This window comes from Schistocerca cancellata, chromosome 1, assembly GCF_023864275.1.
Source record: "Schistocerca cancellata isolate TAMUIC-IGC-003103 chromosome 1, iqSchCanc2.1, whole genome shotgun sequence".
Lineage (NCBI taxonomy): Eukaryota > Metazoa > Arthropoda > Insecta > Orthoptera > Acrididae > Schistocerca > Schistocerca cancellata.
Window position 1 is genome coordinate 1,130,362,742 of NC_064626.1, and position 25,463 is coordinate 1,130,388,204.

General features: G+C 41.9%; 1 protein-coding gene across 1 annotated transcript in view; it reads left to right on the plus strand.

Annotated features, from left to right (window-relative positions):
• The window catches only part of LOC126092629 (dynactin subunit 5), a 54,266-nt gene that overhangs the window by 5,256 nt on the left and 23,547 nt on the right, over nucleotides 1–25,463 (plus strand). Inside the window, exon 2 of the mRNA XM_049908354.1 lies at nucleotides 1,063–1,250. Within this exon, the coding sequence (XP_049764311.1) occupies nucleotides 1,063–1,250 (188 nt within the window). The remainder of the gene's footprint in view (nucleotides 1–1,062; nucleotides 1,251–25,463) is intronic.

Here is a 25,463-nt window from a genome sequence, read left to right on the forward strand (position 1 = left end):
TGGTGTCATCTGCAAATATGATTGTTTTGTGTGCATCAACATTTAAGCTTAGATCATTTATGTACAGAAGAAACATAAGGGGTCCCATTACTGATCCTTGAGGTACACCACATTTAATTTGTTTATAGTCAGATAAGTGATTATATAAAGTTTTTAGTTCAATATTTGTGTGCTTGATGCACACTGCCTGCTTACGATTAGTCAGGAAGGAACTGATCCACTTGTTGGACAAACCTCGAATACCATATCTTTCAAGCTCTGATAGCAGAATTTTATGGTCCACCATGTCAAAAGTTCTTGACAAGTCAATAAATACTCCTATTGTTTCCTGTTTTTTGCCCATCAGGTTTAGGATGGAATTGATGCACTCATAGACAGCAGTTGTCATTGACCTCCTATTTCTGAATCCTTGTTGTTCATTACAGAGGATGCTGTTTTTATTTATAAATTTCATAAGTTTGTCACACATAACTTTTTCCAGTACTTTAGAGATGCAGGAGGAAATTGTGATGGGTCTGTAGTTATTTACATTCTCTTTATCCCCTTTTTTATATACAGGGATAACTTTTGATGTTTTCAACACATCGGGAAAGTGCCTGCCTGAAGTGAGCAGTCACATAAGTGTGTGAGTACTTCAATTAGGTTTGATGTGCTCTTCTTTAACATTGTTGCAGGTATACCATCAATACCTGCCGATTTGGAATTTTTTAGTCCTTTTATTGCTTTAGATACTTCATTTTGTGAAACAGAACTGATGTACATTGATCCTCTACATGCACTTATTCTATATTCATTTGCCTGGGTGCTCTTAAAGTTTGATTGTAACATATTATCAGCAACACCTGTGAAAAAGTTGTTAAATGTGTTGGCTACTTCTTAGGGGTTTGTTACTTTTTTATTTTTATGAATGAATTTGAATACAAATTAAAGACTGTTTTAGATATGAACAGTTAAAAGGGATGGGTGACACTACATAACACATACTGCTAACTAAGAGATAATATGGTTGAAGTCCATTCAAAGGTATTTCAAGACCTCACATAAAACCTCTTGTACTTTCAGGCATCAGGAAACAAGGTTAGCAGGCAGACAGTTTTGTGTGGCTCACAAAACATAGTACTGAGTGGAAAAGTAATTGTTCAATCTGATGCCATAATTAGAGGAGATTTAGCTAATGTACGGGCAGGCCGGCATTGCATTATCAGTAAGCATGCAGTCATTCGACCACCATTCAAAAAATTCAGTAAAGGGTAAGTGCAAATTGATTATTAGCTGAAATAATTGTTGTTAAGAATTAAAAATAACACTGAAATCATTCTTTACTGTTGGTAACTTGTCAATGAATGCAGTTGTATGCCTACAGAAATATGTATAAAGAACATATACATATGTGAAAAAGAACCTCACACAGATACATATTGATTACAATGTAAAACTCTAAATGGCTATTACACGTTTTCCTCTTTCTTAAAATTTTCCACATTAATAAAATTTCCTTTTATAGCATTTTTAGTGTTTGCCTTTGCAGTTTTGCATATATGTAAATAGAACACTTACATCAATTAAAACAAGATACTTATATTCACGGAGATTAAAATGTAAAAATTTTCAGCGTATGGTACTTATCTTCCTCATTTATAAAATATTTCACACTGTAATAACATTTGCTATTTAAGTATTTTACAATGTTTGGATCTGTAGTTTCTGCCTTGTTGTGCATGAACTTCAATCATATTTTATTGCTTAGTTCAAGGCCTTGTAGGCTTTGTCAGTGACAAGGCAACATATAGTCTGAAATGTGCTTTATTTAATATTTAGTTAGTTACATGTTCCATAGATAATTTGAATGATTCTTTTATCAAAATGATGTGGAATGCAACATTTTACAGGATATTTGTACATGATTAGCATCATAATTAGGAACCCATTATTATTTTAGTCCTACCATTCAAGTACACTTGAGAAAGAGATTTTTCCAGTTTGTAAATAAAAATTCATCCATGGAATAGAAGGAGTTGCCCAGTAGAAATTATTTTAGGTTATATTTAAAACTAACTTTGCTACCTGTCAGACATAGTATGTTATTGGGCAAATGATCAAAAATATTTTTTGCTGCATACGGAACTCCTTTCTGAACCACTGACATCTTCAATAATGAGTCATGAATGTCATTCTTTCCTGTAGTATTGTAGGTATGGACATCAATGTTCTCCACAAATTGTGATGGATTATTTACAATGAATTTCATTAGCAAATATATGTATTGTGATGGTGCAATTAAAATACCTAACTCCTTGGAGAGTTACCCACATGATAACTGCATATGAACACCACATATTATTCTTACAGCTCACTTTTGTGTAATCAGTACTTTCTTTCTGACTGGTGAGTTAACCCAGAAAATGATTCCATAAGACATTAGGGATGAAAATATGCAAAATGTGTCAGGAGGTTGATTGATTTGTTTCCAAGATTAGTAATTATATGAAGAGAAAAAGTAGCTGAATTTAATCATTTAGGAAGCTCATTACTATGCTTCTTCTAGTTAAAGTTTTCATCAGTATGGGCACCCAAAAATATCTACATCTACATACATACTCCTCAAGCCACTTTACGGTACATAGCGGAGAGTACATTCTGGCACTACTAGTCATTACCTTTTCTGTTCTTCTTGCAAATAGAGCAAGGGAACAATGGCCATCTCTATGCCTCCATATGAGCTCTAATTTTTCTTATCTTCGAGGTCCTTACACAAAATGTATGTCGGTGGCAGGAGAATCGTTCTGTAGACGACTGCAAATGACATTTTTCTACATTTTCCCACTAGTGTTTCGAGGAAAGAATGCCGTATTCCCTCCGGGAATTCTGATTTAAGTTCACAAAGCAACCCCGTAATACTCACATGTTGAACATCCCCATAATAATCACATGCTGCTTTAGCCTACCAGTAACAAATCTAGCAGACCGCCTCTGAATTGCTTCAAGGTCTTCCTTTAATGCTACCTGATGGGCATCCCAAACACTCGAGCAGTACTCGACAATGGGTCACACTAGTGTTCTATCGCTGATCTTCTTTATAGGTAAGCTGCACTATCCTAAAATTCTCCAAATAAACTGAAGTTGACCATTTTCCTTCCCTTTCACCATATATACATGCTCGTTCCATTTCATGTTGCTTTGCCATGTTATACCTAGATATTTAATCAACTTGACTGTACCACATATCACATTACTAATGCTGTATTCGGACATTACGGTATTGTCTTTGTACCTATTTGTGTAACTTAAATTTTTCTACATGTAGAGCAAGCTGCCATTCATCACACCAATGAGAAACTTTGTCTGAGTGATATTGTATCCTCATACAGCCACTCAATGGTGACACCTTCCTGTTTGCCACAGCATCACTAGCAACCAGCTGCAGAGTGCTGCTCACTGCGTTCATCAGTTCCATATCTCGCACCTTTCTTAACAGTCTGCAGTGGATCACAGTGTCAAATGCTTTCCGGAAAACTGGGAATATGGATCTGCCTGTTGCCCTTCATCCACGGTCTGCAAGATATTGTGGGGGAAAAGAGCAAGCTGAGTTTCGCACAAGTGATACTTTCTAAATCTGTACTGATTTGTTGACAGAAGTTTATCTGTCTCAAGGAAATTTATTGTCTTCAGATAGAGAATATGGTCAAGAATTATGCAGCAAACCAAGTTGCAAGATACTGGCCTGTATGTTTGCAGGTCTATTCTTTTACTCTTCTTAAGAATAGGAGTCACCTATGGTTTTTTCCCAGTTGCATGAGACTTTGTGCTGAACGAGAGCTTTGTGGTAAATGCAACATAAGTAAGGGGCTACTGCTGTAGAATACTCTCTGTAAAACTGAATTGGGACTTATTTGTTTTCAACTCTTTCAGTTGCTTTTGTACACCGGGGATACCTGTTACTATGTTCTCCATACGTGAGCCTGTGTGACGGTCAAACAATGGAATGTTTGTTCAATCCTCCTGCACGAATGATTTATTAAAAGCATAATTTAAAACTTCAGCTTTCGTTTTTTGCTGTCTTCTATCGCTACACGTGTCTGGCCAGAATTTTCTTGGTTTCTCAGCAAGATCTTTTGCTGTGGTATGATGGTGGAAATTGTTGTATGCTTCACACATCCATCTTTTTACTGGTGCACAAGTTTCGGCTAACTTTTGCCTGTTAACATTTGCACTTTTTTTTAATGGAAAGTGCAACAATCTCTGCTTCTTCAACATTTACTGAATTTTTTTATTAAATCACTGTGGGGCTTTTTTTGTCCTTAATCCATTTACTTAGCACACACTTCTCCAGAGCCAATTTACAGTCAGTTTTACTTTTCCCATAATTCCTCTAGATGTCCATTATATTGGAACTAAATGGTATCTATTTATTGCCTAAGTGGAACGCTAACAACTACTTACCTGCTCTTCCTAGCAAAAGTACTGTCCTACCCTTCTTGATGAATTTATAAACTTCAGTAACCATTGTCACTGTGGTGACATCATGATCACTAATCACTGTCTCTATACTGACATTGTCAATAACGTCAGGCCTGTTTATAGCTTCAAGGTCTAAAATATTTTCATTGTGTGTAAGCTGTCAGACTAACTGCTTGAGATAGATTTTGGAAAATGTGGTCAAAATTACTCCACAAGATTGCTTGCCCATACCATTTGCAATGAATCCATAGACATTCCAATCTATCCTGGGTATGTTAAAGTTGTCTAAAACTAATATTGCATGGTCTAGATATTTCCGCTCTACTCAGTGTAGACTTTCTTTGAATGATTCTAAAACTGTCACAGTCGAATTGGGTGGCCAGTAAAAACATCCAATAATTAACTTGAGTTTGCCTAGACTTGTTACTCGCATCTAGATAAGTTCACAGTGAGACTCAGTTTTGACCTCGATAGACACAATATTTTTGTCGACTGCAGTGAATACTCCCCCTGCTCTGACATCCAATCTGTGTTTATGATATAAGTTCCATGCCTATCTAAATATTTCGGCATTTTCTTCCTCATGATTTAGCCAGCTTTCGGTTCTGAGAATAAGTTGAGTGTGGCAACTTTCCTGAATAGCAGTACATTCGGGAACTTTGTTAAGGATACTTTTTTTGTCTGGTAGTGAAGCTTGTAATCTCCTTCCTCTGTCCTTACTCCATCTATTGTCCACATTAGTCTTTTATGTAGATTTGAGATGAGTGAAGATTACAGTAAACTTTCTAGTTTACTTAGCTTTTCATGTAGAGTTGGCTCCAGTTCTTCTTGTCTAGGGGTCTGATTCTTCAAGCTGAAAATGTCACATTTTAGATCCACATGGTTAAATTGGTCTAATGAAATTTGAAGAATTTTTGTTTTTACGTAAATAAATTTTTTGACATTTTAGTATATCATATAGTCTTTTGATTTTTCACAGTAACAAAGCCGAAATTACATTGTTCGCATGTTGTTGTTGTTGTTGTTGTTGTTGTTGTGGTCTTCAGTCCTGAGACTGCTTTGATGTAGCTCTCCATGCTAATCTATCCTGTGCAAGCTCCTTCATCTCCCAGTACCTACTGCAACCCACATCCTTCTGAATCTGCTTACTGTATTCATCTCTTGGTCTCCCTCTACGAGTTTTACCCTCCACACTGCCCTCCAATGCTAAATTTGAGATCCCTTGATGCCTCAGGACATGTCCTACCAACCGATCCCTTCTTCTAGTCAAGTAGTGCCACAAACTTCTCTTCGCCCCAATCCTATTCAATACCTCCTCATTAGTTACGTGATCTACCCACCTAATCTTCAACCTTCTCCTGTAGCACCACATTTCGAAAGCTTCTATTCTCTTCTTGTCCAAACTATTTATTGTCCATGTTTCACTTCCATACATGGCAACACTCCATACAAATACTTTCAGAAACGACTTCCTGACACTTAAATCTATACTCGATGTTAACAAATTTCTCTTCTTCATAAACGCTTTCCTTGACATTGCCAGTCTACATTTTATATCCTCTCTACTTCGACCATCATCAGTTATTTTGCTCCCCAAATAGCAAAACTCCTTTACTACTTTAAGAGTCTCATTTCCTAATCTAATTCCCTCAGCATGACCCAACTTAATTCGAGTACATTCCATTATCCTCGTTTTGCTTTTGTTGATGTTCATCTTATACCCTCCTTTCAAGACACTGTACATTCCGTTCAACTGCTCTTCCAAGTCCTTTGCTGTCTCTGACAGAATTACAATGTCATCGGCGAACCTCAAAGTTTTTATTTCTTCTCCCTGGATTTTAATACCTAATCCGAATTTTTCTTTTGTTTCCTTTACTGCTTGCTCAATATACAGATTGAATAACATCAGGGGTAGGCTACCACCCTATCTTACTCCCTTCCCAACCACTGCTTCCCTTTCATGCCCCTGGAGTCTTATAACTGCCATCTGGTTTCTGTACAAATTGTAAATACCCTTTCGCTCCCTGTATTTTACCCCTGCCACCTTTAGAATTTGAAAGAGAGTATTCCAGTCAACATTGTCAAAAGCTTTCTCTAAGTCTACAAATGCTAGAAACGTAGGTTTGCCTTTCCTTAATCTTTCTTCTAAGATAAGTCGTAGGGGCAGTATTGCCTCACGTGTTCCAACATTTCTACGGAATCCAAACTGATCTTCCCCGAGGTCGGCTTCTATCAGTTTTTCCATTCGTCTCTAAAGAATTCACGTTAGTATTTTGCAGCTGTGACTTATGAAACTGATAGTTCAGTAATTTTGACATCTGTCAACACCTGCTTTCTTTGGGATTGGAATTATTATATTCTTCTTGAAGTCTGAGGGTATTTCACCTGTCTCATACATCTTGCTCACCAGACTGTAGAGTTTTGTCAGGACTGGCTCTCCCAAGGCTGTCAGTAGTTTAATGGAATGTTGTCTACTCCGGGGGCCTTGTTTCGACTCAGGTCTTTCAGTGCTCTGTCAAACTCTTCACGCAGTATCATATCTCCCATTTCATCTTCATTTACATCCTCTTCCATTTCCATAATATTGTCCTCAAGTACATCACCCATGTATAGACCCTCTATATACTCCTTCCACCTTTCTGCTTTCCCTCCTTTGCTTAGAACTGGGTTTCCATCAAAGGTCTTGATATTCATGCAAGTGGTTCTCCTTTCTCCTTTTTGTATAAGGTTGGAGGGATAATTATGGTCTGTGAAGGCTTCATTGAGACCATCGATATATTTCGAGAGGGATCGCTCGTCACTGCAGACGCGATGGCCATGGGTGGCTTGGCTTATGGAAGGGACTTCTTGGTATGGAGTGGGTGGTAGCTGTCAAAGTGGAGGTATTGCTGGTAGTTAGTAGGTTTGATATGGATGGAGGTACTGGTGTAGCTATCTTTGAGGTGGAGGTCAGATCAGTAATTTTATCTGAAATTATGAAGTACCTATTTAATTCTGCAAAGATCTGTCTGGTGTCTGTAACAGTTTCCTCATCAGTTTGTAATTTAGGGTTAAAATCAACAGTTTTCTTGGTACCAACTTGAGTTGTGATAATCTGCAATACAGCTTTTGATTTGTTTATGGCATTTGAGATGAGCTTAATGTTTGCCATTTGCTTTGGATGTTTAATAAGTTTGCTAAATATTCTTTTGTATTTGTTTACATATATGAGAAATTCTGTATCACAGTTGGTCTTTGCTTCCATGTGAAATTTCCTCTTTCTGATGCTAGAGATCTTGATGCCTTCAGTTATACTTGAGTTTTTGTACTAGATTCTTCACGAACTCTTATGAAAGGAAAACATTCATTGAATATACTCTTGATTTCTGATACAAAAGCTTTGTAGTTAGTGTGTACTAAACACTGGTTGCTGAATTACAAAGAAGTTTCATTCAGTTTTGAGACAAATTCACATTTTGTCTTAAGTTCCTGACACTTTTCACTGCATATTTATTTAAATTTGGCAATGACACAAACAGGACTGATTGGTCATGTATCCTCAAGTCTAAATTGAACTGCCAAATAAATCACTGCTTCTGAGGGGGTAAGACAAGACTAACAACCATCACTAATCAGTAGTCTTACCAACTGCGACATGGCCGCGTATACAAACAGCGATCCAATACTGTCAAATGTTTTTTATTTTTCCAGTCTTTAACCATAATATCAATTCTTTGGACGATGCCCGGTTTCAGTCCGTAATGATCATCCTCAGATAAACAATATACAAATGCATACACCTAGTGAGCAGTGTGTCTTTCAACATAATACAGCAATACGTTTCACAATATACTATCATACAACCAGGGAAATGCATAGATAAAATATGGTAAAACGTACCTTTTTTACACCATGTCTAAAGTGATAAGGCTTAATGGCATCGTCAAAACATATAAATATAATCAGCACAGCATCATCACATATATCTAAAATTAAGGTGTAGAATAGGCCACATCGTCCACACAGTCATTATTGCAACTGGCTACTGAAGTACAGTAGCTGCCAGAAATCTGTTTGCCTACATTCACCCTAGATGTCGCTATTGTGGGCTTAGATGTAGCCATCATTTACGCAAAAAAAATATGTTGTTGTTGTGGTCTTCAGTCCTCAGACTGGTTTGGTGCAACTCTCCATGCTACTCTATCCTGTGCAAGCTTCTGGATCTGCCAGTACCTACTGCAGCCTTCATCCTTCTGAATCTGCTTAGTGTATTCATCTCTTGGTCTCCCCCTACGATTTTTACCCTCCATGCTGCCCTCCAATGCTAAATTTGTGATCCCTTGATGCCTCAGGACATGTCCTACCAACCGATCCCTTCTTCTAGTCAAGTTGTGCCACAAACTCCTCTTCTCGCCGATTCTATTCAATACCTCCTCATTAGTTACGTGATCCACCCATCTAATCTTCAGCATTCTTCTGTAGCACCACATTTCAAAAGCTTCTATTCTCTTCTTGTCTAAACTATTTATCGTCCACGTTTCACTTCCATACATGGCTACACTCCATACAAATACTTTCAGAAACGACTTCCTGACATTTAAATCTATACTTGATGTTAACAAATTTTTCTTCTTCAGAAATGCTTTACTTGCCATTGCCAGTCTACATTTTTTATCCTCTCTACTTCGACCATCATCAGTTATTTTGCTCCCCAAATAGCAAAACTCCTTTACTATTTTAAGAGTCTCATTTCCTAATCTAATTCCCTCAGCATGACCCAACTTAATTCGACTACATTCCATTATCCTCGTTTTGCTTTTGCTGATGTTCATCTTATACCCTCCTTTCAAGACACTGTCCATTCCATTCAACTGCTCTTCTAAGTCCTTTGCTGTCTCTGACAGAATTACAATGTCATCGGCGAACCTAAAAGTTTTTATTTCTTCTCCATGGTTTTTAATACCTACTCCAAACTTTTCTTTTGTTTCCTTTACTGCTTGCTCAATATACAGATTGAATAACATCAGGGATAGGCTACAACCATGTCTCACTCCCTTCCCAACCACTGCTTCCCTTCCATGCCCCTCGACTCTTATAACTGCCATCTGGTTTCTGTACAAATTGTAAATAGCTTTCCGCTCCCTGTATTTTACCCCTGCCACCTTCAGAATTTGAAAGAGAGTATTCCAGTCAACATTGTCAAAAGCTTTCTCTAAATCTACAAATGCTAGAAATTTAGGTTTGCCATTCCTTAATCTTTCTTCTAAGGTAAGTCGTAGGGGCAGTATTGCCTCACGTGTTCCAACATTTCTACGGAATCCAAACTGATCTTCCCCGAGGTCGGCTTCTATCAGCTTTTCCATTCGTCTCTAAAGAATTCGTGTTAGTATTTTGCAGCTGTGACTTATGAAACTGATAATTCGGTAATTTTCACATCTGTCAACAACTGCTTTCTTTGGGATTGGAATTATTATATTCTTCTTGAAGTCTGAGGGTATTTCGCCTGTCTCATACATCTTGCTCACCAGATGGTAGAGTTTTGTCAGGACTGGCTCTCCCAAGGCTGTCAGTAGTTCTAATGGAATGTTGTCTACTCCGGGGGCCTTGTTTCGACTCAGGTCTTTCAGTGCTCTGTCAAACTCTTCACGCAGTATCATATCTCCCATTTAATCTTCATCTACATCCTCTTCCATTTCCATAATATTGTCCTCAAGTGCATCACCCGTGTATAGACCCTCTATATACTCCTTCCAACCTTACTGCTTTCCCTTCTTTGCTTAGAACTGGGTTTCCATCAAAGCTCTTGATATTCATGCAAGTGGTTCTCCTTTCTCCAAAGGTCTCTTTAATTTTCCTGTAGGCAGTATCTATCTTACCCCTAGTGAGATAAGCCTCTACATCCTTACATTTGTCCTCAAGCCATCTCTGCTTAGCCATTTTGCACTTCCTGTTGATATAATTTTTGAGACGTTTGTATTCCTTTTTGCCTGCTTCATTTACTGCATTTTTATATTTTCTCCTTTCATCAAGTAAATTCAATATTTCTTCTGTTACCCAAGGATTTCTACTAGCCCTCATCTTTTTACCTACATGATCCTCTGCCGTCTTCACTACTTCATCCCACAGAGCTACCCAATCGTCGTCTACTGTATTTCTTTCCCCCATTCCTGTCAACTGTTCCCTTATGCTCTTCCTGAAACTCTGTACAACCTCTGGTTTAGTCAGTTTATCCAGGTCCCATGTCCTTAAATTCCCACCTTTTTGCAATTTCTTCAGTTTTAATCTACAGTTCATAACCAATAGATTGTGGTCAGAGTCCACATCTGCCCCTGGAAACGTCCTACAATTTAAAACCTGGTTCCTAAATCTCTGTCTTACCATTATATAATCTATCTGATACCTTTTAGTATCTCCAGGATTCTTCCATGTATACAACCTTCTTTTACGATTCTTGAACCAAGTGTTAGCTATGATTAAGTTATGCTCTGTGCAAAATTCTACCAGACGGCTTCCTCTTTCATTTCTAAGCCCCCATCCATATTCACCTACTATGTTTCCTTCTCTCCCTTTTCCTACTGTCGAATTCCAGTCACCCATGACTATTAAATTTTCATCTCCCTTCACTACCTGAATAATTTCTTTTATCTCATCATACATTTCTTCAATTTCTTCGTCATCTGCAGAGCTAGTTGGCATATAAACTTGTACTACTGTAGTAGGCATGGGCTTTGTGTCTATCTTGGCCACTATAATACGTTCACTATGCTGTTTGTAGTAGCTTACCCGCATTCCTATTTTTTTATTCATTATTAAACCTACTCCTGCATTACTCCTATTTTATTTTGTATTTATAACCCTGTATTCACTTGACCCGAAGTCTTGTTCCTCCTGCCACCGAACTTCACTAATACCCACTATATCTAACTTTAACCTATCCATTTCCCTTTTTAAATTTTCTAACCTACCTGCCCAATTAAGGGATCTGACATTGCACGCTCCAATCCGTAGAATGCCAGTTTTCTTTCTCCTGATAACGACGTCCTCCTGAGTTGTCCCCGCCCAGAGATCCGAATAGGGGACTATTTTACCTCCGGAATATTTTACCCAAGAGGACGCCATCATCATTTAACCATACAGTGAAGCCGCATGCCCTCGGGAAAAATTATGACTGCAGTTTTCCCTTGCTTTCAGCCGTTCGCAGTACCAGCACAGCAAGGCCGTTTGGTTAGTGTTACAGGGCCAGATCAGTCAATCATCCAGACTGTTGCCCCTGCAACTACTGAAAAGGCTGCTGCCCCTCTTCAGGAACCACACGTTCGTCTGGCCTCTCAACAGATACCCCTCCGTTGTGGTTGCACCTACGGTACGGCTATCTGTATCGTTGAACCACGCAAGCCTCCCCACCAACGGCAAGGTCCATGGCGCATGGAGGGAGGCAAAAAAACATAATCTGATACAAACACATAAGGTAAAATACATGTAGCAACTTTTAAAATTGATAACTATTATGGAAACCAATAGCGATACATTAAAAGATGAATACAGTTAGCCATATAAAATTATTAAACGGAAATATATGAAGAGAACAGGGCCGATCTTTTTTATGGTGAATATATGGTCAACAATTAATATACATAATACATTGCCTGTAGCAGCCTGTAAATTGGCTATGAAAGCTAAAATGTCTATATGACAGCTGAAAAAAGGACAGATCAATGATCAGCGCCCTCTGTTGGGTCGCCAACCAGGCTGTTATGTAGGCGTGCACCGATCTTAAGAACTTAACCACTAGAGGGCTTTACATACAACGTGATATGTCTCCCGCATAAAACGTTTAAACAACATATTAACAGTCAATACCAACTGCAACATGGCCGCGTATACAAACAGCGATCCAATACTGTCAAATGTTTTTTATTTTTCCAGACTTTAACCACAATATCAATTCTTTAGACGATATATATATATATTCCAGTCCCGGGGACTGGAATGACTCCTTACCCTCTCCCTTAAAACCCACATCCTTTCGTCTTTCCCTCTCCTTCCCTCTTTCCTGATGAGGCAACAGTTTGTTGCGAAAGCTTGAATTTTGTGTGTATGTTTGTGTTCGTTTGTGTGTCTGTCGACCTGCCAGCACTTTCATTTGGTAAGTCACATCATCTTTGTTTTTATATATATATATATATATATATACCTAAAAACAAAGAAGATGTGACTTACCAAATGAAAGTGCTGGCAGGTCGACAGACACACAAACGAACACAAACATACACACAAAATTCAAGCTTTCGCAACAAACTGTTGCCTCATCAGGAAAGAGGGAAGGAGAGGGAAAGACGAAAGGATGTGGGTTTTAAGGGAGAGGGTAAGGAGTCATTCCAGTCCCGGGAGCGGAAAGACTTACCTTATGGGGAAAAAAGGACGGGTATACACTCGCACACACACACATATCCATCCACACATATACAGACACAAGCAGACATATTTAAAGACAAAGAGTTTGGGCAGAGATGTCAGTCGAGGCAGAAGTGCAGAGGCAAAGATGTTGTTGAATGACAGGTGAGGTATGAGTGGCGGCAACTTGAAATTAGCGGAGATTGAGGCCTGGTGGATAACGGGAAGAGAGGATATATTGAAGAGCAAGTTCCCATCTCCGGAGTTCGGATAGGTTGGTGTTAGTAGGAAGTATCCAGATAACCCGGACGGTGTAACACTGCGCCAAGATGTGCTGGTCGTGCACCAAGGCATGTTTAGCCACAGGGTGATCCTCATTACCAACAAACACTGTCTGCCTGTGTCCATTCATGCGAATGGACAGTTTGTTGCTGGTCATTCCCACATAGAATGCATCACAGTGTAGGCAGGTCAGTTGGTAGATCACGTGGGTGCTTTCACACGTGGCTCTGCCTTTGATTGTGTACACCTTCCGGGTTACAGGACTGGAGTAGGTGGTGGTGGGAGGGTGCATGGGACAGGTTTTACACCGGGGGCGGTTACAAGGGTAGGAGCCAGAGGGTAGGGAAGGTGGTTTGGGGATTTCATAGGGATGTACTAAGAGGTTACGAAGGTTAGGTGGACGGCGGAAAGACACTCTTGGTGGAGTGGGGAGGATTTCATGAAGGATGGATCTCATTTCAGGGCAGGACTTGAGGAAGTCGTATCCCTGCTGGAGAGCCACATTCAGAATCTGATCCAGTCCCGGAAAGTATCCTGTCACAAGTGGGGCACTTTTGTGGTTCTTCTGTGGGAGGTTCTGGGTTTGAGAGGATGAGGAAGTGGCTCTGTTTATTTGCTTCTGTACCAGGTTGGGAGGGTAGTTGCGGGATGTGAAAGCTGTTGTCAGGTTGTTGGTGTAATGCTTCAGGGATTCCGGACTGGAGCAGATTCGTTTGCCACGAAGACCTAGGCTGTAGGGAAGGGACCGTTTGATGTGGAATGGGTGGCAGCTGTCGTAATGGAGGTACTGTTGCTTGTTGGTGGGTTTGATGTGGACAGACGTGTGAAGCTGGCCATTGGACAGGTGAAGGTCAACATCAAGGAAAGTGGCATGGGATTTGGAGTAGGACCAGGTGAATCTGATGGAACCAAAGGAGTTGAGGTTGGAGAGGAAATTCTGGAGTTCTTCTTCACTGTGAGTCCAGATCATGAAGATGTCATCAATAAATCTGTACCAAACTTTGGGTTGGCAGGCCTGGGTAACCAAGAAGGCTTCCTCTAAGCGACCCATGAATAGGTTGGCATACGAGGGGGCCATCCTGGTACCCATGGCTGTTCCCTTTAATTGTTGGTATGTCTGGTTTTCAAAAGTGAAGAAGTTGTGGGTCAGGATGAAGCTGGCTAAGGTAATGAGGAAAGAGGTTTTAGGTAGGGTGGCAGGTGATCGGCGTGAAAGGAAGTGCTCCATCGCAGCGAGGCCCTGGACGTGCGGGATATTTGTGTATAAGGAAGTGGCATCAATGGTTACAAGGATGGTTTCTGGGGGTAACGGATTGGGTAAGGATTCCAGGCGTTCGAGAAAGTGGTTGGTGTCTTTGATGAAGGATGGGAGACTGCATGTAATGGGTTGAAGGTGTTGATCTACGTAGGCAGAGATACGTTCTGTGGGGGCTTGGTAACCAGCTACAATGGGGCGGCCGGGATGATTGGGTTTGTGAATTTTAGGAAGAAGGTAGAAGGTAGGGGTGCGGGGTGTCGGTGGGGTCAGGAGGTTGATGGAGTCAGGTGAAAGGTTTTGTAGGGGGCCTAAGGTTCTGAGGATTCCTTGAAGCTCTGCCTGGACATCAGGAATGGGATTACCTTGGCAAACTTTGTATGTGGTGTTGTCTGAAAGCTGACGCAGTCCCTCAGCCACATACTCCCGACGATCAAGTACCACGGTCGTGGAACCCTTGTCCGCCGGAAGAATGACGATGGACCGGTCAGCCTTCAGATCACGGATAGCCTGGGCTTCAGCAGTGGTGATGTTGGGAGTAGGATTAAGGTTTTTTAAGAAGGATTGAGAGGCAAGGCTGGAAGTCAGAAATTCCTGGAAGGTTTGGAGAGGGTGATTTTGAGGAAGAGGAGGTGGGTCTCGCTGTGACGGAGGACGGAACTGTTCCAGGCAAGGTTCAATTTGGATAGTGTCTTGGGGAGTTGGATCATTAGGGGTAGGATTAGGATCATTTTTCTTCGTGGCAAAGTGATACTTCCAGCAGAGAGTACGAGTGTAGGATAGTAAATCTTTGACGAGGGCTGTTTGGTTGAATCTGGGAGTGGGGCTGAAGGTGAGGCCTTTGGATAGGACAGAGGTTTCGGATTGGGAGAGAGGTTTGGAGGAAAGGTTAACTACTGAATTAGGGTGTTGTGGTGTCAGATTGTGTTGATCGGAATTTTGAGGTTTTGGAGGGAGTGGAGCTGGAAGTGGGAGATTGAGTAGATGGGAGAGACTGGGTTTGTGTGCAATGAGAGGTGGTTGAGGTTTGCTGGAAAGGTTGTGAAGGGTGAGTGAGTTGCCTTTCCGGAGGTGGGAAACCAGGAGATTGGATAGTTTTTTGAGGTGAAGGGTGGCATGCTGTTCTAATTGGCGGTTGGCCTGTAGGAGGATGCTCTGAATAGCCGGTGTGGATGTGGGAGAGGAAAGATTGAGGACTTTTATTAAGGATAGGAGTTGACGGGTGTGTTCATTAGCTGAGTTGATGTGTAGGTGAAGGATTAGGTGGGTGAGGGCAATGGATTGTTCAGTTTGGAACTGGTATAGGGACTGATGGAAAGAAGGGTTGCAGCCAGAGATGGGAACTTTAAGTGTGAGGCCTTTGGGGGTTATGCCAAATGTCAGACAAGCCTGAGAAAATAAAATATGTGAGCGTAATCTGGCTAGGGTGAAGGCATGTTTGCGGAGGGAATGTAAATAAAACTTAATGGGATCGTTGTGGGGGTGTTGTGAGGGTGACATGGTATTAGAAGGTGGAAAGTTTAACATGAGGTTGAAATGAAAAAGAAAGATAGAAATATATGGGGAGAGATGAAGGCGAACTAGAAAGCAATTGGAGATCTGGTATGAAAAACTGGTATGAAAAAAGGCGAAAAAGTGTTGGTTAAGTTGATCCTGTGGTGAACTTGGGTTGGTAGACAGCGATGTGCAAAAAGGTTAGGTGGTTGTGTTGCCGCTAAATCACGTTAAAAGACGGAGAAATTCGGGAAAATTTCGAGAAAATTTCGTAAAAACATATTAAAGGAGTGGTGTTGTGGTGAAAGATTACGAAAATGGGGCTAACAATTGTAGAAATAATGACGTTAAAACCTGTGGGGAGCGGCTAAAATGATCAGTGATGTGCGAAAAACGGAAGTGGAAATAAAGTTAAAGTTATTAGAACTAGCCGAAATGGTTGTTAAATACGTGAAAGCAGCTGTTATTGAACTAGAAACGGTGGATATTATAGCAGCGGTAGTGTTGAAAGCGGAAAATAAAATTTTTTGGTTATGGTTGGGAAGTGGGTTACGTATTGTTGAGCATATATAGGCGGGATAAAATTGTATAGTAGATTACGGTAAAAGGGGAAGGTGAATACAAAGTGAAACTACTGGTAAAAACAGAAAGAGAAAATAAAGAGAAAAAAGAGAAATAAGACGACAGGAAAGATTTCGAAATGTAAAGGCGACAATAACAAACGCAATTGTTGGGTTCAAATTAATGATATGGTTATAATAGAAGGAAACATTCCATGAAGGAAAAATATACCTAAAAACAAAGAAGATGTGACTTACCAAATGAAAGTGCTGGCAGGTCGACAGACACACAAACGAACACAAACATACACACAAAATTCAAGCTTTCGCAACAAACTGTTGCCTCATCAGGAAAGAGGGAAGGAGAGGGAAAGACGAAAGGATGTGGGTTTTAAGGGAGAGGGTAAGGAGTCATTCCAGTCCCGGGAGCGGAAAGACTTACCTTATGGGGAAAAAAGGACGGGTATACACTCGCACACACACACATATCCATCCACACATATACAGACACAAGCAGACATATTTAAAGACAAAGAGTTTGGGCAGAGATGTCAGTCGAGGCAGAAGTGCAGAGGCAAAGATGTTGTTGAATGACAGGTGAGGTATGAGTGGCGGCAACTTGAAATTAGCGGAGATTGAGGCCTGGTGGATAACGGGAAGAGAGGATATATTGAAGAGCAAGTTCCCATCTCCGGAGTTCGGATAGGTTGGTGTTAGTAGGAAGTATCCAGATAACCCGGACGGTGTAACACTGCGCCAAGATGTGCTGGTCGTGCACCAAGGCATGTTTAGCCACAGGGTGATCCTCATTACCAACAAACACTGTCTGCCTGTGTCCATTCATGCGAATGGACAGTTTGTTGCTGGTCATTCCCACATAGAATGCATCACAGTGTAGGCAGGTCAGTTGGTAGATCACGTGGGTGCTTTCACACGTGGCTCTGCCTTTGATTGTGTACACCTTCCGGGTTACAGGACTGGAGTAGGTGGTGGTGGGAGGGTGCATGGGACAGGTTTTACACCGGGGGCGGTTACAAGGGTAGGAGCCAGAGGGTAGGGAAGGTGGTTTGGGGATTTCATAGGGATGTACTAAGAGGTTACGAAGGTTAGGTGGACGGCGGAAAGACACTCTTGGTGGAGTGGGGAGGATTTCATGAAGGATGGATCTCATTTCAGGGCAGGACTTGAGGAAGTCGTATCCCTGCTGGAGAGCCACATTCAGAATCTGATCCAGTCCCGGAAAGTATCCTGTCACAAGTGGGGCACTTTTGTGGTTCTTCTGTGGGAGGTTCTGGGTTTGAGAGGATGAGGAAGTGGCTCTGTTTATTTGCTTCTGTACCAGGTTGGGAGGGTAGTTGCGGGATGTGAAAGCTGTTGTCAGGTTGTTGGTGTAATGCTTCAGGGATTCCGGACTGGAGCAGATTCGTTTGCCACGAAGACCTAGGCTGTAGGGAAGGGACCGTTTGATGTGGAATGGGTGGCAGCTGTCGTAATGGAGGTACTGTTGCTTGTTGGTGGGTTTGATGTGGACAGACGTGTGAAGCTGGCCATTGGACAGGTGAAGGTCAACATCAAGGAAAGTGGCATGGGATTTGGAGTAGGACCAGGTGAATCTGATGGAACCAAAGGAGTTGAGGTTGGAGAGGAAATTCTGGAGTTCTTCTTCACTGTGAGTCCAGATCATGAAGATGTCATCAATAAATCTGTACCAAACTTTGGGTTGGCAGGCCTGGGTAACCAAGAAGGCTTCCTCTAAGCGACCCATGAATAGGTTGGCATACGAGGGGGCCATCCTGGTACCCATGGCTGTTCCCTTTAATTGTTGGTATGTCTGGTTTTCAAAAGTGAAGAAGTTGTGGGTCAGGATGAAGCTGGCTAAGGTAATGAGGAAAGAGGTTTTAGGTAGGGTGGCAGGTGATCGGCGTGAAAGGAAGTGCTCCATCGCAGCGAGGCCCTGGACGTGCGGGATATTTGTGTATAAGGAAGTGGCATCAATGGTTACAAGGATGGTTTCTGGGGGTAACGGATTGGGTAAGGATTCCAGGCGTTCGAGAAAGTGGTTGGTGTCTTTGATGAAGGATGGGAGACTGCATGTAATGGGTTGAAGGTGTTGATCTACGTAGGCAGAGATACGTTCTGTGGGGGCTTGGTAACCAGCTACAATGGGGCGGCCGGGATGATTGGGTTTGTGAATTTTAGGAAGAAGGTAGAAGGTAGGGGTGCGGGGTGTCGGTGGGGTCAGGAGGTTGATGGAGTCAGGTGAAAGGTTTTGTAGGGGGCCTAAGGTTCTGAGGATTCCTTGAAGCTCTGCCTGGACATCAGGAATGGGATTACCTTGGCAAACTTTGTATGTGGTGTTGTCTGAAAGCTGACGCAGTCCCTCAGCCACATCTTGGCGCAGTGTTACACCGTCCGGGTTATCTGGATACTTCCTACTAACACCAACCTATCCGAACTCCGGAGATGGGAACTTGCTCTTCAATATATCCTCTCTTCCCGTTATCCACCAGGCCTCAATCTCCGCTAATTTCAAGTTGCCGCCACTCATACCTCACCTGTCATTCAACAACATCTTTGCCTCTGCACTTCTGCCTCGACTGACATCTCTGCCCAAACTCTTTGTCTTTAAATATGTCTGCTTGTGTCTGTATATGTGTGGATGGATATGTGTGTGTGTGCGAGTGTATACCCGTCCTTTTTTCCCCATAAGGTAAGTCTTTCCGCTCCCGGGACTGGAATGACTCCTTACCCTCTCCCTTAAAACCCACATCCTTTCGTCTTTCCCTCTCCTTCCCTCTTTCCTGATGAGGCAACAGTTTGTTGCGAAAGCTTGAATTTTGTGTGTATGTTTGTGTTCGTTTGTGTGTCTGTCGACCTGCCAGCACTTTCATTTGGTAAGTCACATCTTCTTTGTTTTTAGGTATATTTTTCCTTCATGGAATGTTTCCTTCTATTATAACCATATCATTAATTTGAACCCAACAATTGCGTTTGTTATTGTCGCCTTTACATTTCGAAATCTTTCCTGTCGTCTTATTTCTCTTTTTTCTCTTTATTTTCTCTTTCTGTTTTTACCAGTAGTTTCACTTTGTATTCACCTTCCCCTTTTACCGTAATCTACTATACAATTTTATCCCGCCTATATATGCTCAACAATACGTAACCCACTTCCCAACCATAACCAAAAAATTTTATTTTCCGCTTTCAACACTACCGCTGCTATAATATCCACCGTTTCTAGTTCAATAACAGCTGCTTTCACGTATTTAACAACCATTTCGGCTAGTTCTAATAACTTTAACTTTATTTCCACTTCCGTTTTTCGCACATCACTGATCATTTTAGCCGCTCCCCACAGGTTTTAACGTCATTATTTCTACAATTGTTAGCCCCATTTTCGTAATCTTTCACCACAACACCACTCCTTTAATATGTTTTTACGAAATTTTCTCGAAATTTTCCCGAATTTCTCCGTCTTTTAACGTGATTTAGCGGCAACACAACCACCTAACCTTTTTGCACATCGCTGTCTACCAACCCAAGTTCACCACAGGATCAACTTAACCAACACTTTTTCGCCTTTTTTCATACCAGTTTTTCATACCAGATCTCCAATTGCTTTCTAGTTCGCCTTCATCTCTCCCCATATATTTCTATCTTTCTTTTTCATTTCAACCTCATGTTAAACTTTCCACCTTCTAATACCATGTCACCCTCACAACACCCCCACAACGACCCCATTAAGTTTTATTTACATTCCCTCCGCAAACATGCCTTCACCCTAGCCAGATTACGCTCACATATTTTATTTTCTCAGGCTTGTCTGACATTTGGCATAACCCCCAAAGGCCTCACACTTAAAGTTCCCATCTCTGGCTGCAACCCTTCTTTCCATCAGTCCCTATACCAGTTCCAAACTGAACAATCCATTGCCCTCACCCACCTAATCCTTCACCTACACATCAACTCAGCTAATGAACACACCCGTCAACTCCTATCCTTAATAAAAGTCCTCAATCTTTCCTCTCCCACATCCACACCGGCTATTCAGAGCATCCTCCTACAGGCCAACCGCCAATTAGAACAGCATGCCACCCTTCACCTCAAAAAACTATCCAATCTCCTGGTTTCCCACCTCCGGAAAGGCAACTCACTCACCCTTCACAACCTTTCCAGCAAACCTCAACCACCTCTCATTGCACACAAACCCAGTCTCTCCCATCTACTCAATCTCCCACTTCCAGCTCCACTCCCTCCAAAACCTCAAAATTCCGATCAACACAATCTGACACCACAACACCCTAATTCAGTAGTTAACCTTTCCTCCAAACCTCTCTCCCAATCCGAAACCTCTGTCCTATCCAAAGGCCTCACCTTCAGCCCCACTCCCAGATTCAACCAAACAGCCCTCGTCAAAGATTTACTATCCTACACTCGTACTCTCTGCTGGAAGTATCACTTTGCCACGAAGAAAAATGATCCTAATCCTACCCCTAATGATCCAACTCCCCAAGACACTATCCAAATTGAACCTTGCCTGGAACAGTTCCGTCCTCCGTCACAGCGAGACCCACCTCCTCTTCCTCAAAATCACCCTCTCCAAACCTTCCAGGAATTTCTGACTTCCAGCCTTGCCTCTCAATCCTTCTTAAAAAACCTTAATCCTACTCCCAACATCACCACTGCTGAAGCCCAGGCTATCCGTGATCTGAAGGCTGACCGGTCCATCGTCATTCTTCCGGCGGACAAGGGTTCCACGACCGTGGTACTTGATCGTCGGGAGTATGTGGCTGAGGGACTGCGTCAGCTTTCAGACAACACCACATACAAAGTTTGCCAAGGTAATCCCATTCCTGATGTCCAGGCAGAGCTTCAAGGAATCCTCAGAACCTTAGGCCCCCTACAAAACCTTTCACCTGACTCCATCAACCTCCTGACCCCACCGACACCCCGCACCCCTACCTTCTACCTTCTTCCTAAAATTCACAAACCCAATCATCCCGGCCGCCCCATTGTAGCTGGTTACCAAGCCCCCACAGAACGTATCTCTGCCTACGTAGATCAACACCTTCAACCCATTACATGCAGTCTCCCATCCTTCATCAAAGACACCAACCACTTTCTCGAACGCCTGGAATCCTTACCCAATCCGTTACCCCCAGAAACCATCCTTGTAACCATTGATGCCACTTCCTTATACACAAATATCCCGCACGTCCAGGGCCTCGCTGCGATGGAGCACTTCCATTCACGCCGATCACCTGCCACCCTACCTAAAACCTCTTTCCTCATTACCTTAGCCAGCTTCATCCTGACCCACAACTTCTTCACTTTTGAAAACCAGACATACCAACAATTAAAGGGAACAGCCATGGGTACCAGGATGGCCCCCTCGTATGCCAACCTATTCATGGGTCGCTTAGAGGAAGCCTTCTTGGTTACCCAGGCCTGCCAACCCAAAGTTTGGTACAGATTTATTGATGACATCTTCATGATCTGGACTCACAGTGAAGAAGAACTCCAGAATTTCCTCTCCAACCTCAACTCCTTTGGTTCCATCAGATTCACCTGGTCCTACTCCAAATCCCATGCCACTTTCCTTGATGTTGACCTTCACCTGTCCAATGGCCAGCTTCACACGTCTGTCCACATCAAACCCACCAACAAGCAACAGTACCTCCATTACGACAGCTGCCACCCATTCCACATCAAACGGTCCCTTCCCTACAGCCTAGGTCTTCGTGGCAAACGAATCTGCTCCAGTCCGGAATCCCTGAAGCATTACACCAACAACCTGACAACAGCTTTCACATCCCGCAACTACCCTCCCAACCTGGTACAGAAGCAAATAAACAGAGCCACTTCCTCATCCTCTCAAACCCAGAACCTCCCACAGAAGAACCACAAAAGTGCCCCACTTGTGACAGGATACTTTCCGGGACTGGATCAGATTCTGAATGTGGCTCTCCAGCAGGGATACGACTTCCTCAAGTCCTGCCCTGAAATGAGATCCATCCTTCATGAAATCCTCCCCACTCCACCAAGAGTGTCTTTCCGCCGTCCACCTAACCTTCGTAACCTCTTAGTACATCCCTATGAAATCCCCAAACCACCTTCCCTACCCTCTGGCTCCTACCCTTGTAACCGCCCCCGGTGTAAAACCTGTCCCATGCACCCTCCCACCACCACCTACTCCAGTCCTGTAACCCGGAAGGTGTACACAATCAAAGGCAGAGCCACGTGTGAAAGCACCCACGTGATCTACCAACTGACCTGCCTACACTGTGATGCATTCTATGTGGGAATGACCAGCAACAAACTGTCCATTCGCATGAATGGACACAGGCAGACAGTGTTTGTTGGTAATGAGGATCACCCTGTGGCTAAACATGCCTTGGTGCACGACCAGCACATCTTGGCGCAGTGTTACACCGTCCGGGTTATCTGGATACTTCCTACTAACACCAACCTATCCGAACTCCGGAGATGGGAACTTGCTCTTCAATATATCCTCTCTTCCCGTTATCCACCAGGCCTCAATCTCCGCTAATTTCAAGTTGCCGCCACTCATACCTCACCTGTCATTCAACAACATCTTTGCCTCTGCACTTCTGCCTCGACTGACATCTCTGCCCAAACTCTTTGTCTTTAAATATGTCTGCTTGTGTCTGTATATGTGTGGATGGATATGTGTGTGTGTGCGAGTGTATACCCGTCCTTTTTTCCCCATAAGGTAAGTCTTTCCGCTCCCGGGACTGGAATGACTCCTTACCCTCTCCCTTAAAACCCACATCCTTTCGTCTTTCCCTCTCCTTCCCTCTTTCCTGATGAGGCAACAGTTTGTTGCGAAAGCTTGAATTTTGTGTGTATGTTTGTGTTCGTTTGTGTGTCTGTCGACCTGCCAGCACTTTCATTTGGTAAGTCACATCTTCTTTGTTTTTAGGTATATTTTTCCTTCATGGAATGTTTCCTTCTATTATAACCATATATATATATATATATATATATATATATATATATATATTTAAAAAGAAAGATGATGAGACTTACCCAACAAAAGCGCTGGCAGGTCGATAGACACACATTTCCCTCTATTATATTCATATATATATATATATATATATATATATATATATATATATATATAGACACACACACACACTGGCTATACATTCCATGAATAGGTAGCATAATCAGTTACAGGATTAGAGCGACTAATGTGTGGAAGTAAGGCAAATACCTACTGTTCTCGACATGAATCATCAAGTAAGGCTAGGTAAAATTAGATTCAGGGAGCATTTCCAGGCACATAACAAAACTGCATTGGGAATGCATTTGGCGGAAACCGGCCACACTGTAGGCAATATCGAGAGTTGTATGCGTATTCTACATAGGGCAGAGAAGGGTTGCGCCCTCAGCTTGTTGGAGGAAATGGAGATTTACAAAGTCAAAAAGCATGACTCCACTAGGGTACTCAATGGACAAAGCAATTTTGTGCCCAACGCCTACTTTGTGTTGTGTGATAATGTACTACGATAACCAAATAATGCCTCACGTATTATACCTAGCCTTACTTGATGATTCATGTCGATAACAGTAGGCATTTGCCTTACTTCCATACATTAGTCGCTCTAATTCTGTAACTGATTATGCTACCTATTCATGGAATGTATAGCCAGACTATATAATTTTATTTAATGACTGTTAATATGTTGTTTAAACGTTTTCTGTGGGAGACATATCACGTTTTATGTAAAGCCCTCTAGTGGTTAAGTTCTTAAGATCGGTGCACGTCTACATAACAGCCTGGCGGCCGACCCAACAGAGGGCGCTGATCATTGATCTGTCCTTTTTTCAGCTGTCATATAGACATTTTAGCTTTCATAGGCAATTTACAGGTTGCTACAGGCAATGTATTATGTATATTAATTGTTGACCATATATTCACCATAAAAAAAGATCAGTCCTGTTCTCTTCATATATTTCCGTTTAATAATTTTATATGGGTAACTGTATTCGTCTTTTAATGTATTGCAATTGGTTTCCATGATAGTTATCAATTTTATAAGTCTGCTACATGTATTTTACCTTAAGTGTTTGTATCAGATTATGTTTTTTTTTGCGTAAATGATGACTACATCTAAGCCCACAGTAGCGACATCTAGGAAGAATGTAGGCAAACAGATTTCTGGTAGCTATTGTACTTCAGTAGCCAATTGCAATAATGACTGTGTGGACGATGTGGCCTACTCTACACGTTAATTTTAGATATATGTGACGATGCTGTACTGATTCTATGTTTTGTCGATGCCATTATGGCCTTATCGCTTTAGGACATGGTGTGAAAAAGGTCCGTTTTACTGTATTTTATCTGTACATTTCCCTGGTTGTATGATAGTATATTGTGATACGTATTGCTGTGTTATGTTGAAAGACACACTGCTCACAAGGTGTATGTATTTGTATATTGCAGATCTGAGGATGATCATTACGGACTGAAACTGGTCATCGTCTAAAGAATTGATATTGTGATCAAAGACTGGAAAAATAAAAAACAATCAGTAGTCTCACAGGACTTCTGTGTTGCAGTGGAATTTAAATGGATACCGATAACATTTGGAAGAATTACGGGTCCTGGTCCAGGAGAAAACGTACAAAAAAACTCATTTTAAAGTCACCAACACATCTACATCAAAGGGTCACCAGCCTTACAGGAGGGACAATATTACAGGAGACAGGGCTAAAGGTGGAATGGCTGTTTTCATTGAAGACAGATGCCACTAGTCTCCTATACATCTTACAATTGCCATGCAAGCAGTTGCCACGAAAGTTCTAACGCCACAATGCATTCCTTACATCTTCCACCTGATGATACTTTTGGGCACTCCCACACCCATTCCTCCTTGTGGGGGACTTCAGCACACACAATGTGTTGTGGGGCTCAGCTGTCACTTGCTCCAGGAGTCATATTATCGAGTGACTCTTCCATTCTGAGAATATCTACCTTTTGAGTTCAGATCAGCTGACAACTTTTCCACAGC